The 13,946-nt window shown below is 44.6% G+C and overlaps 1 protein-coding gene across 1 annotated transcript in view; it reads left to right on the top strand.

The window, feature by feature from the left end:
* The window catches only part of LOC122935145, a 105,531-nt gene that overhangs the window by 74,727 nt on the left and 16,858 nt on the right, over positions 1 to 13,946 (top strand). The window contains exons 3-6 of the mRNA XM_044290911.1: positions 5,019 to 5,822; positions 5,952 to 6,287; positions 13,031 to 13,126; positions 13,350 to 13,473. Of these exons, the coding sequence (XP_044146846.1) occupies positions 5,019 to 5,822; positions 5,952 to 6,287; positions 13,031 to 13,126; positions 13,350 to 13,473 (1,360 nt within the window). The remainder of the gene's footprint in view (positions 1 to 5,018; positions 5,823 to 5,951; positions 6,288 to 13,030; positions 13,127 to 13,349; positions 13,474 to 13,946) is intronic.

Genomic DNA, 13,946 nt, shown 5'->3' on the forward strand with positions numbered 1-13,946 from the left:
GCTGTGGGGCTTGTGGTCAGTCTGTCATTTGCCTTGCTGGGTGTAGCCCCTTGCTGCTGACCCAGGGGGTTTTGCTATCTGCCCTTTTTTGTGGTGTCGCCAGGTAAAGCATTGGTGTTGTCACAGATGTTGTATCGTGTCTGTTCCATGTATAGCCTGGCAGTGTCTACTGCTTCTGATTCTTGTCTGTTCCATTTTTTGCCTGGAAGCATTACTGCTTCTGCTCTTGTATATGCCCTGCCTTCGATGAGAGGGCTCCTGGGTTCTCCGGAGGGAGGATACCAGGTCTGTTTTTAGCTCTGACTGTGACTGCCATGCTTCCATTCCGCATGGGGTCCAGGCATCTGCTTGTGTGCTGGTTCACGTTTTCCGTCTGATCCAAGTCCTGTGTTTGTATTGGTTCCAGTCCTGTTGTTGTCTGTGGCCAAGTGTACTGGGACCTTCCTGGAGGTGCGACCAGTGAGCCCTCGGTCAAGTTTATCCTCACCACCAGGGGCTCTGTGACGAACGGGGCTCACTAGCTCTTCGCCCACTGGGGTTTGCCTCTGGTCTACCGGTGCACTTGGTTCAGGGGTAGTGCTACCACTATTACCTAGCCTGCTTTTCCTTACTGTTATTTCTGTTTATTACAGGTGTAAGAAAGTGCTCTGTTGGTCCCTGGTCTGTTTTCTGTCTGTGTCCTGTTGGCATGGCGTCCCGAAGGTCTGCCTTGGTCCTCCGGAACGTGACAATTATGAATGTCAAAGCAGTTGGACAAGATAACCGCAGCAATATATTAGACAGTCCTTTAATTCTGAGGCACAGTAATTCTATATATAAACTAAGAGATTAACTGTGAATGTGTCTGCAGTTCAACAAGATGCAGATGGCTATATATATGACCACCTTGTAATACTGAGGCACAGTAATTCTAAATCTAAACTAGGAGATTAACTATGAATGTGCCAGCAGATCAAGATGAGACGACAATATATTAGAACACCTTTTAATACTGAAGCATAGGTATTCTATATATAAACAGATTAAATGGAATTGTGGCAGCAGTTCACCAAGATGCAAATGGTGCTTACACTCAACCTATACTGTCCCTGCAGTCTCCCTATGCTCTTCCTATGCTCTCCCTACAGTGTCTAAAAACTCTACCTCTCCCTGCACAGTTGTTGCACTGTCCCTGCCCCTGCACTCTCCCTATCCAATATTCTTCTATCAATAGCTAGAGCAAGAGCTTGTCACAGCTTTCCCTAAGCTGAGACCACAGTGATATGGCAGAGACCGTGCAGGATGAGGCTTTTTACAGGGGATGGCTATCTGCAGATTGTCTGGCTGCACTTCATTATGGGTCATATCGCGTTCCCAAGCTTCTTAATTTCTAACATGTGCAGCAGCTGTTTTAGAAAATAAATCAGATTTATTACCACGACGGGCAAGTGTAACACCCCAGAGTTGTGTTACCAATTCTGCCCCTTATTACTATTTTTTATGGTCTAACCTGTATGCCACCTATATATTTATTTCTAGGTCCCTCAACATAATGTTATGTAACTGTTCATATAATGTGCCTGGTTCACCAGCAGGTGGCAGCAAACATGTCAGACCTATAGTTAGATAGAATGAAACTCACCATTCTATTCTCCCCTCCATTGGTCAAAAGTGGACAGCACTGCTTGCTACCAAAAGGAAGTGGGGGAGTTCTGGTTTGTGCTGGTTGAGACTCCATGTTGGAGCTGCCAGGATTCTAACCTATTCCTTGGCTGAAGATAAGTCTGACTAAAATGTGAAGTGCAGCATAAAGAAGAAGTCAAGTTATCCAGTCAGCTTGTCAGTACAGCAGAGTGAGAGAAAGATATAGTAGAGTTGAGTTTGCCTGCCTGTTTAAAGCTAAAGCCTGCTGGAACCAAGACAAAGCCTGTAAGTTGTTTGAAGAAATGTTTATTCAAAGTAAATCTGCCATTGAACTTCATCTCAAGGTCTGGGCTTAAGTTATTCTTTCCAATACCTCAATTATTCCCCCTATTATTTGCTTCAGAGCCAAAGCCTGGGGTCCAGCAGTATCGAGGTAGGAGCACCATGACACATAAAGAGACATTTGGGTCGCACTACACCACTCAGCATTTCTATTACAGCTGGGACGCGTTATAGAGAGGGCCCTGGGCAGAGGCGTACATTGCAATTTTGGCATCACGAACAGGATCTACTTTTGCACCTGGAAGGCCCCACTCTATCTGTAAAACCCCCTACAAGATACTTTATAGCATTTACTTACTGCTGGAGAGTGTGGATCTGCATCAGTTGCAGCACTGTGGCAAAACAGGGGTTAATTGGCCGTCTTGGATTTGGACATCCTGGGTTGAGTGGAAGACATCCACCCAGCAGGGAACCAAACAGCTCTCCTCCACAAAGGAACCATTCTTGCAGCAGAAGGAACTAAACTGCTCAGTACAAGTTCTCAGGAGGACAAAGAAATCCACTGCAGCCCTACAGGAAGTGGAAGCGGTGGCCATCTTGGAAAAGGGAAAATACAGTTCCTTCTTCCCTGGACCCTGAGAAGTAATGTCCAGAGGTCTGAGTGAGTACTGCTGGAAAAATAACCTAGCTAGAGACTGTTAGGGGCCATAATCTGCCTGCCAGGGTATCATATTCCCCAAAATTGAGGCGTTTCAGTGACTCTTAAAGGAGCCATGCACCAATTCTGCTGCCGTTGCCCATAGCAACGTGTACTTAAATTGCATTTTAGCTTACACTGACCCCTCTAGTCTGGTACAGGGTATCAAAAGCCATGTCTGATAGCAAAGATAGCACCCACTTAGACTACAGTGATCTATCAGCAGCAGCTGTAGACACCTGCATCATGCCTCTTACTATGCCATACTACTTTGGGGCACCTTGGCTCCCACTTTATTTAGGAAAACCTCATTTACTCAGGGAATTGCGTGATAAAATATTGGCCACCTTTAAGCTATATCCAGTATTGCAGGACCAGAAAGTGTAAATCATGATTGACCAGTTACAGTGAGCTGCGCTTCGGGAGGTCATGTCCTGGCCTCAGCCAGAGTGAAAAACAGCTGAGCAGATCCTAGACCGACTCAGTACCACCTTTGAAACTAGGACCGCCTCCGAGCTTAAAGGGATTCTGTCTCCACATTTTACCCCCTACAGTAAAACATACTGTAGCTACTTGTAGGTCTCCCTGAGCTGTATTAAATGATATGCACTTCGCTCGACAATGAAATTACCTGTAGTCCGCACAGGCGCAGACTACAGTGTGTAGTGCGCACACGCAGGATTTCAAACAGGCTCAGGGATCACGTCAGCGCGCCGGCTATTGAATATATTATATTAGAGGCGGCACTGGACTCAGGAAGGCGTCGCTGGGCACCGGACCGAGGGGTGCGGCTGGGCACCAAGTTAGGAAAGGATATCCCCTTGGGCACCTTATGTAAGTCATTAGCATATTACTAAAATCGATTTTATAAAGAAATAAATCAAGACTATTAGTTAATAAGGGCATCATTTAATACAGCTCAGGGAGACCTACAAGTAGCTATGTTTTACTGTAAGGGGTACAATGTGGTGACAGAATCCCTTTAAGATGCGCTTCTTTGGGAAGCAACAGCAGTCAAAAGAGACTTTGAGAGACTTTTCCCTGTCCCTGCATGAAGTTCTGTGGGCTATTATCCACATAAATCCCCGTGAAGCTGAGGGACAAGATCAAACCCTCAGAGAGCAGTTTATTGAAGGTGTCCTCGACAAACTCCTCAAACATCAGCTGTAGATGTTGTCAGCTCAGCATCCAGATACCCCTTTCTTGGATTTTAAGGAACTTGCTATTGGCATCCTAGGGGAAGGTCACCAGTCTGAACCTCCTGAAGACAAGAAGGCATGGAACGTCCTATGACCTGCTGCCCACAGCCAGATAGCTGAGCATGGGGCTCAGGCGCCCATCCCAGATGCTGTCGCAGCCCTGACTGCTCAAGTCTCCCTCCTAGTAGAGAATATAGAGAGTATGAGGAAGCAGCTAGAGCAACTGGAAGAGCAGCCCAAGTTTGAGAAAGGGACTTCTTCTCGTAGACTGGTGTAGTGTGGTCTCTTGGTGCAGATCAGCACCGGCCGACCGGTATTTTTTTAGATCCTGGGTATTGAGACACCAGGAAGCACAAGGGACTGCTTGCATTTAAACGGGTATCCCCTGAGGCCAAGGACCGCCCCTCAGGAGGAAGAATACTAGGTCCCAAAGATCCAGCCTTTATGCCTAGATATGTGAATGCCCATTGAAGTTAGCATCAACGGAGTAATGTTTTCTGCTTTGATTGATACTGGGTCTCAAGTAACTACCATCTGTCAATTTGCATTCGAAAGATGCCTAAACAGAGCCCATCTGGCACAACCCCTGGAATCCTGGCTCCACATCATAGCTACCCATGGCCAACCAGTGCCTATATTAGGCTATTGGGACCTACCTTCCAGATTGAAGATACCAAACTCCCATACCAAGGGGTAGTCGTGATCCTGGTCCCGTAAGATGACAATTGCCCTGTGGTCCTGGGTATGAATGTACTCGGCAACTGTTACACTGAAGTGCTGGAAGCCTTGCAGAAAACCCTACTGACCGCACCCTGTATAACTCAACTTGTCATAAACCAGACCATCCAGGCGCTAGCTACCCAACAAAAATTCAGCAACTGACAGGGTGAAATCTGCCATGGTTCACATCAAGGATGCTCAGCCTATTAGACTCCAACATGGAGCAGAGACCCTGATATGGTGCAAGGCTTGTATCGGTGTCCGAGGTCAGAATGACTCGTCCCTCATGGAACCCCTGCAACTACAAGATCATCCTGTTGTCCTAGCTGCTAGGAGCTTGGTCACTGTGTTGCACGGAAATGTACCCAAACGCTTGGTCAATCTAAGTGAAGCTATAGAATTAAAAAAGTACTATCCAGTGGCGAGTTTATATCACGTTCGTCAGCAGGATATCCATGTTCCCCCAAATGCTGCGGCCCAACTTTCGCTCCAAACAGCGGATGCAGCCAAAGACCCGCCTGAGCAGCCCTGGTGGGCTGAACTACATATTAGGAGATGCCACAACCTCTGCCAAACAGATCAAAGGCGTGCTGTACTTAGCCAAGGAACACCACCAAGTCTTCAGCCAACACCCCTTGGACTATGGTCAAACTAGCCAAATACAGCACAGTATTCCAATCGGCACTCCTCCTCCAAGCAAAGAGAGATACAGGCCAGTGCCTCCCACCCTGTACCAGCAGGTGAAGAAGATGGTTCAGGATATGAAGACAGCTAACGTCATCCAGGATAGTCACAGCCCCTGGGCTGCCCCTCTGGTCCTAGTAAAAAATAAGGATGGAACCATCCATTTCTGTATGGATTACTGCAAGATCAACAATGTTACACACAAGGATGCGTACCCCCTGCCACGAATTGAGGAGTCTCTAGCAGCCCTGGGATCTTCTGCTTATTTTTCCACCCTGGATCTAACCAGTGGCTTTTGGCAAGTCCCCATGGCACCAGAAGATGAAGAGAAAACAGCTTTCACTACGCCAATGGGTCTGTTCAAGTTCAACTACATGCCATTTGGGCTGTGCAACGCCCCTGGGACATTTCAGAGACTCATGGAGAGATGTCTTGGACACAAAAACTTTGAAATTGTATTTATGTACTTGGATGATGTGATCGTCTACTCCAAGACCTACGAAGAGCATTTACAGCACTTGGCGGAGGTGCTCCAGACTCTGGCCAAATATGGATTGAAAGTAGAGCCTTCAAAGTGCAACTTACTGGAGCCCCAAGTGAAATATCTGGGACATGCGGTGAGTTAGGAGGGCGTGAAAGCGGACCCTGATAAGATAGCTGCAGTACAAAGCTGGCCAGCTCCTAAAACAGTCAAAGAAGTCAAGAGCTTTCTTGGATTTTCAAGTTACTTCTGGAGATTTATCCAGCACTTCGCTCAAATTGCAGAGCCTATCCAGGAGCTTTTAAAAGGTCATCCTAAAGGCTGTCAGAATTCTAAGATACCAGTAGAGTGGAACAAAGAGAGAGAAGCTGCTTTCCAACTGTTAAAAGAAAAACTTACAGAGCCACAAGTCTTGGGCTACCCTGACTATAGCCTGGCATTCTGCCTCTATACTGATGCCAGTAAGAAACATTTAGGAGCCATACTATCTCAGACACAAGTGGAAACTGAGAGAGTCATCGCCTATGCCAGCAGGTCTTTACGAAAGCTAGAGCGGAATAACCAGAATTATAGTTCTTTCAAACTTGAATTCCTAGCCTTGGTATGAGCTGTAACTTAGAAGTTTAAGGATTATCTAGCTGTCACGTCTTTCACTGTCAACACTGATAATAATCCTGGCTTACTTGAACACTGCATGTCTGGGAGCTCTGAAGCAAATATGGGCCTCTTCGACTTCACCATTAAGTACCTTAATGGCAAAACTAATGACAATGCTGACGCCTTGTCCAGGCTACCTGCCCAGAAGGAACAAATTTCTAATGATGATCAGTAGGAAGATGTGGAAATGCCAATGTTCTACTCCCGATTTGCCCGGCAGGCACAACACACTAGGCATCAGGCCTCCAAAGCCACTAGTCCTCGAAAGACCTGTGGTCCCTCACCGCCAATTGAGAAAGATCTCTGGCTTAAACTACAAGCAGAGAGTAGAGTCATCAGAGAAGTGTTGGATTATTTTTCCAGTGGGCGTGTACCGGAGAGAATCCGGCAGTGGAGAGCTGATTCGGAGCTGGTTCGCCTCTGGCGACAATGGAAACTACTCTTCCTACAAAGAGATCTGCTCCTCAGGAGAACACTTGATCCAGTCACCTGTGAGCACCTCTATTAGATAGTTCATCATGGCTTTACCTGTAAAGGACTTAACTGCTAAAACTACAGCAGCTGCTATGTGGAAGAGCTTCATTCTGCCGTATGGGTGTCCTGACAAGATACTCACTGATCAAGGATAAGCATTCGAGTCTCACTTTTTCTATGAACTTTGTGCCTTGTATAACTGCAAAAAACTGAGGACCACTGAATATCACCCTCAGGGGAATGGGCTTTGTAAGAAGACGAACCAGACACATCGATATGCTCAAGGCTGTGCCACCTCACAAGAGGGCCGTGTGGCCTTTGCTTCTCCCTGAATTGGTGTACCTGTAAAATGACACCACTCATTGCTCCACTAGGTACACCCCATACTACGTCATGTTCGGAAGACAGGACCGTTTACCCGCAGACATTGCCCTTGATGTCCCTGTGCCAGACTCTGAACTACTCCTTCCCCAATCTGAGTGGGTCAAAGAGCATCAGAGGTGCCTAAAGGATGCCAGAGTGCCAGAGAAATAGTAGATTCCAAAATAGAGAAGGCCCAGCAAAAACAAAAACAGGACTTTGATCTACATACACAACCTGAGCCCTTACAACCAGGAGACCAGTTCTGGCTCAGGAATAATCACCCATTGAGAAAGCTGGATAGTCACTGGGACCACCAGCCATATACAGTAGTGGCTGTCCCCCTCATAGGAGGTCTATGAGATCCAGAGAGAAGATAAAGGTACTCAGCGAGTACATTGCAACAGGCTCAAGAAATGCCTGCAGGAACCTGTTCAGGAGCAGCCAGAAGTGGATAAGTCACCCGAGCTACCATTTTATCCAGAAACTGAGACTCCAACAGAGTTGCCTTCCATGCTTGACCCCCTTCAGTGGTTTTTCCAGCCCCAAATCTTGGTGCCAGTTGCTGAGATTACTCCATCTACAGAACCAAGTCTGATTGCTGATCCTCCTTCACAAGTCCCAGACTCTACCTCCGCCCCCGGAGACTCTGAAGCGCAAAACATCATAAGGCCTTGGTGCTTGGAAGGTAATACAGGATGACGCCACCCTTCTATTTGCGGGCTTTCATTGCATAGTGGTCGTATTACAGAGTGAAAACCCAAAGGCTATCTAATTCCTGTTTCATGTCATTATTATAAAATTTTACATTTAATAAACATATACTTAAAATCAAAATTTTCTATTGTCCAAGATACTAACACTAATACAATTTGTAAGTGACGATCTGAGTGTATTTTTGTCTTTTTCAGTGATTTCTTTAACAGGTGTGAGGGATCGACTGGGATATTGACTATCCTTTATAGTCACTATGCTATGATTATATTCACTTTGTATTGCTTTGTAACAGATAGTATCAAATAGTGTCAATATTGGCTGTTATTGTTGCCACCCAATTAGCAGCCTAGCTATCTAGTAGCCTCTTGCTCTTATGTAGGAATTGTTAGCACTATACCATCCTTTTACCTAATCTTATAATTGTGACTAACTGTCCCTCATCAATTTATCCACTTTCTCATTTATTCATTCCTGTAGGTAGTCAGGGTGTCTGCATTACACCCCACCACATATATTCATTCATTTTGTCGATTAAATTAAAAAGCTAAATACGCAGTTCTCCCAACATGGTTCGATGCACCAGCGGCGTCTTCGGGGGGAAATGGAGCTACAGTCAACAGAAAATGGAGCTACAGTTATGGATGTCTGAACCATAGTCCCTCACCTTACAGCAGTGTCTATATACCGTATTGCTGTATTTCACTGATCGCTCTGCTGTCTGGTCACTCTGATGCTTTCTGGAGGCACAATTTGCTTATTTCCCTTGAGTGTTGGTCTCACATGAGAAGAATCTCCTTTCCAGGAGTAGAAGCTCTGGCATGTGCTTTATCTTCTCTCTGTAGCTAGACAGCAACTCCTACTCCTGGCAGGAAGCAGGACCAGCCCACTGCTTCCTGGTAGCCAAGTGCCTACCAACCAATGCCAACCATGCCTCTTCTTACTGGTACACATGGCGACTACAAAGAAAATATGTTACATTACAATACATTACAATCATTTGCAGATACCCCCAAATCTGGTGTACTGCACATTCATTTTGCTCCTCTTCTTTGTAGCTCTAGAAAAAAACCTTCTCTTGCATCATCTCTGTCTTCTCTGACCCCTCCTATTGGGCTGCCTAATTTCTTTCTAAAAAGAAGCAATGTAGCAGAGAACATGGGCCTCTCCTTGTAATTGTCTCTTTCTAGCAAGGTAAACACCCCTATCAACAACTGGAGAAGCTAGACAGTACATGTATTTCACTGCTCACTGGGTCAATGTTCTTTTCAGCAGCAGCACTGACGCAGCTTACTTTGCAACAAGGCCAGGTCCTGTTGACACCTCCATGTTTGTGTCAGTCTGGTTCCCACACCAGGTGTCTATCTACCCCCTCTACACCCTTCTTAATGGAAATATCTCCAATAGAAGCAGGGCAGAGTGCAACTTCGACCCCCCTCTATCTATCATATGTGTAAAGTGAAGCATTGCCATGCTGTATTACAGCTGATGAGCCTATGCAAAAGTAGCGACACAGCCAATCAGTTTCTAATGTGCATCAAGCAGCAAATCAGCAAGCCCCTCAGGCCATTGCTCCATGGGGTCATTGAAGTGAAGAAGAGGCACCCTATATTCCCTTGAAGCACTCCCTATAGCTATGTGCTTCTGCATGATGGTAGTTTGGGGCTATCCATGGTGTTAATGACCATGTGAGTGATAGCAAGGGCAGGAGCTGGAGATGTAATGGCCAGCATGTGCAGTTAAGAGAGTTACTGACCAGGCCAGATTGAATATCCAACAAATCTTTTTGCACAGTACAAAGTCCTCCCAGATGTCTCAACATGAGAAAAGCAGATGAGTATGGCATTAGCCTTCAGATGTCTCTGGCTAAAATATCTGCTTCAGAGATTTCTGGGTAATAACTGGGTTCTAGCAACTGTGGCTTGTAGTGTCCATTATTCTGGAGTGCATAGGGCAACTTTACTCTTTTCTCCTTTGAAGTAGCAGGGTCTGGAATGCAGTAGCTGACTTACCTCTCTCTGTCTCTCTCTCTCTCTCTCTCTCTCTCTCTCTCTCACCATGTGTAATGGCCCCGAGTGGCATTACCACTCCTACGACCAGATTATATTTGTGAATGCTAATATAATGTTATCTTATGCATTTATTTCCAGGTGCATTTATAATAATGTGCATTTATAATAATGTTATGAAATTGTTCATGTAATGTGCCTGGTTCACCAGCAGGTGGCAGCAACTATGGCAGAGCTACACTTAGAGAGAATGGAACTCACCATTCCATTCTCCCCTCCTTTCTTGGTGAGGGGAAGTGGGTGAGTCCTGTTTGCTACCAGTAGGAGGTAGGGAGTTCTGGTTGAGACTCCATATTGGAGCTGCCAGGATTCTAACCTATTCCCTTGCATAACCTAGAGTCAGACTACAGAGTGAAGTTGCAGCATCCTGCAAAAGCAGAGATTCCACTTAAGTCTGTTAGTACAGCAGAGCCAAAGAAAAACAATGTAGCAGTGTTGAGATTGTTTGCCTGCCAGAGTTAATGATAAAGCCTGCTGGAACCAAGATAAAGTCTGTAAACCATTTGGAGAAATGTTTATGCAAAGTAAAGCTGCCATTGAACTTCATCAAAAGGTCTGGACTCAAATATTTCTTCAAATCCCTCAATTGTTCACCCTATCTGTCTGCTTCAGAGCCAACGCCTGGGGTTCCAGTGTATCCTGGTAGGAGCACTGTGACACGTGTAAAAAACATTAAGGGACATTATAGGCCACCCTATGTCACTTGGCCATTCCTACACCTGGGTGCCAACACCATTTCTTAAAGGGACTTCGTCCCGTTGTTGCTTCATTGCAACTGGCGTCACAAAACACTTATCTCATCTCAAAGGGGCCCTTTGCAGACTGCTATTGTTGCACATGCAAATCCTCCTCCTCATTCTTTCTTACTTTCATATCTTGGAGCTTGTTGAGGTGCAGGAGGCTCCAGACTGTCGACTAGGGGGTGCGGCCAACCCACAAACTAAGCTCCAGAGAGGGGGGGAAAACATTTGCAAATGGCATTCCAGTTGCAATGCAACAAGCATTTCTTTATTAATCAAACCCAAATAAGGAGCAAATGTAAACTGACTTGACAAATGGCCAAATCATATTGTGGCCTGAAATGTTGCTGTAAAAATAATGCACTATTTTCAGCTGGATTAACAAAAAATGCTTGTTGAATTGTGACTGTAGTGCTGTCTGAAATCATTTTCTGTATCTGGCTTATAGAAACATAGAATGTGTCGGCAGATAAGAACCATTTGGCCCATCTAGTCTGCCCAATATACTGAATACTATGAATAGTCCCTGGCCCTATCTTATATGAAGGATGGCCTTATGCCTATCCCATGCATGCTTAACTCCTTCACTGTATTTGCAGCTACCACTTCTGCAGGAAGGCTATTCCATGCATCCACTACTCTCTCAGTAAAGTAATACTTCCTGATATTACTTTGAAACCTTTGCCCCTCTAATTTAAAACTGTGTCCTCTTGTAGCAGTTTTTCTTCTTTTAAATATTCTCTCCTCTTTTACCTTGTTGATTCCCTTTATGTATTTAAAAGTTTCTATCATATCCCCTCTGTCTCGTCTTTCTTCCAAGCTATACATGTTAAGGTCCTTTAATCTTTCCTGGTAAGTTTTATCCTGCAATCCATGTACCAGTTTAGTAGCTCTTCTCTGAACTCTCTCCAAAGTATCAATATCCTTCTGGAGATATGGTCTCCAGTACTGAGCACAATACTCCAGATGAGGTCTCACTAGTGCTCTGTAGAGCGGCATGAGCACCTCCCTCTTTCTACTGGTAATTCCTGTAGATGGACGAACAAATACACTTAGTCAGGACAGGAATTATCAGGTCCTTAGGTGGAGTTGGACCAGAATAGGATGAGTAACCTTATCAAAGGCCCAAATTGGATGTGTGCTGTGGCCGGTATAATTAGATAAGCTGCAGAGAGGCTGGAGCATAATGAGTGTGCAGACCATTACTTTGTATTACAAAAAATTCTAAACCCAATTTAGATAACCGCTTGCACTAATTATTTCCCTATGCTCTTCCTAAACTCTCCCTTTCACACCTACATTGCTACGGTAGCTTGTGTCTGTAGTTGCTTTTTGCAGAAAAAACGACAACACACATAATATTGGATCTCAAGCTAGACTTAGAATGGCATTTCTTCTGGGCAAATGGACCTGCCAGAATCTTGTCCCGGGCTAATCAGGCTGTATGTTCGCCTCTGAGCTAGTCAGGGCAAGCCTCCCCCTCCTTTCTCCCAGTGTCCTGTGATCCTTCATCTTCATTTTCCCTCCTATTATCCCCATCAATTTTCACAGTAAAATTGTGCAAAACGAATCACCAAAACTTTGGATTTGTTTGGCAGATGAATTCTTATTACTTTAGAATCCATTCTCTCATCTCTGATGGTAAGTAATTCTCCAGATACAAGTATAAATGCATACTGCACACCTGGACCCAGACCTTTCAGTCCTTCGCTACTGTTTGTACAGTATCTGACTCTTTAATATTGCTCACTTTTTTTCCTTGGGATGCAGCCACTGTTGAGGTCCTGTAGGGGTGGCTATGTTTGCACAAATGCTAACTAATTGTCCACATTTTGGCAGGCTGCCACTACCCCATTGGGTAGCAGTGTGGTTGTTTTCCTGCAGCGAAGTCCATATCCTTGTGCAGAGGTTAAAGGGTGAACACCATGGAAATGCCGGGACTACGCCCTTAGTTTTATCCCAAAGTCAAACTGGTTAGTTAGCACACTGGGTCCAAACCCACTGCGTATTACAATACAGTGAATATAATTCGGAGGATAGATGGAGGAACAAATACACTTAGTCAGCAATCATGCACACAGAGGCGAGAGATGTTGCATTGTCTATCAGCAACACTTGCTTATTATTTGATGGAAGAGTTTTATATCACCCACTGTAGCCGAAAAGTCAATAAGAGAGGCGCCAGACAGTGAATTTGGAGGCATGGGTATAAAAAATATGCGTGAAGAGGTGTAGCATATTAAATATTTATAGAAAGTTTAATGCAAGGGTTAGAAAGTAGAAGAGGGGAGATGGGATATCCCTTAAATCTTTTGCTATTTCTCTTTAAGCTCCATCGATATATAAGAAGAGTTAATTTTACAACTCCTGGTGGAGATTCCATTCACCTTGATGAAAAAGGAAACTTCGCGACAAGATTCTCTCTGGTAAATTGCGTTGTAGATTCTAATAGAACCATAAAGAAATATCCAGCAGGAGAATTCCATGAAGTCAACGGCCATCTACAATTTGTGATAAATGAAAGTTCAATTTTTTGGGAACAGCGCTTTCTCCAGGTAGATTTCACACCTCAAGTATTCTTTGTCCTTTTATACATTGCTGTCTCTTATCGCGACTCAAAAGAAAATTCTGTATGACTTTTTATCCCAGACACCACGCTCCGTCTGTACTGAGATTTGTCTCCCAGGACACAGGAAAGTCCCACTGGAAGGAAAACAGAAATGCTGCTACTACTGTGCCCCCTGTGCAGAAGGCGAGATCTCCAACCAGACTGGTGAGGGATGGACATTTATTGGCTTGTTCGTTTTGCTAGATGTAAAGAATTGTACATTGAGGTTTGAAGAGGTAGAGAAGAACTCCTAAAGGGGTTTTCCAGGACATTTAACCCTTTCCTGAAGTGGCAATTATTGATTTTTTGCACTTTCGTTTTTTGCTCCCTGGTTTCCCAGAGCCGTAACTTTTTTTTTTTTCTGTTGACATAGCTGTATGATGGATTTTTATTTTTATTTTTTGCAGGACAAGTTGTACTTTCTAATGCCACTATTTAATATTGCATAGTATGTAGTGGGAATTGGGAAGAAAATTCTGCATTGGATGGAATTGGAAGAAAATGCAATTCTGCCATAGTTTTAGGTCTTGTGCAGTAAAACTGACTTGTGCTCTTCATTCTGCAGGTCAGGATCAATCCAGAAATATCACATATGTATGGCTTTTCTTGCACTTTAATACTGAAAAAAATATATTACT

The sequence above is a fragment of the Bufo gargarizans genome, chromosome 4 (assembly GCF_014858855.1).
Source record: "Bufo gargarizans isolate SCDJY-AF-19 chromosome 4, ASM1485885v1, whole genome shotgun sequence".
Taxonomy (NCBI): domain Eukaryota; kingdom Metazoa; phylum Chordata; class Amphibia; order Anura; family Bufonidae; genus Bufo; species Bufo gargarizans.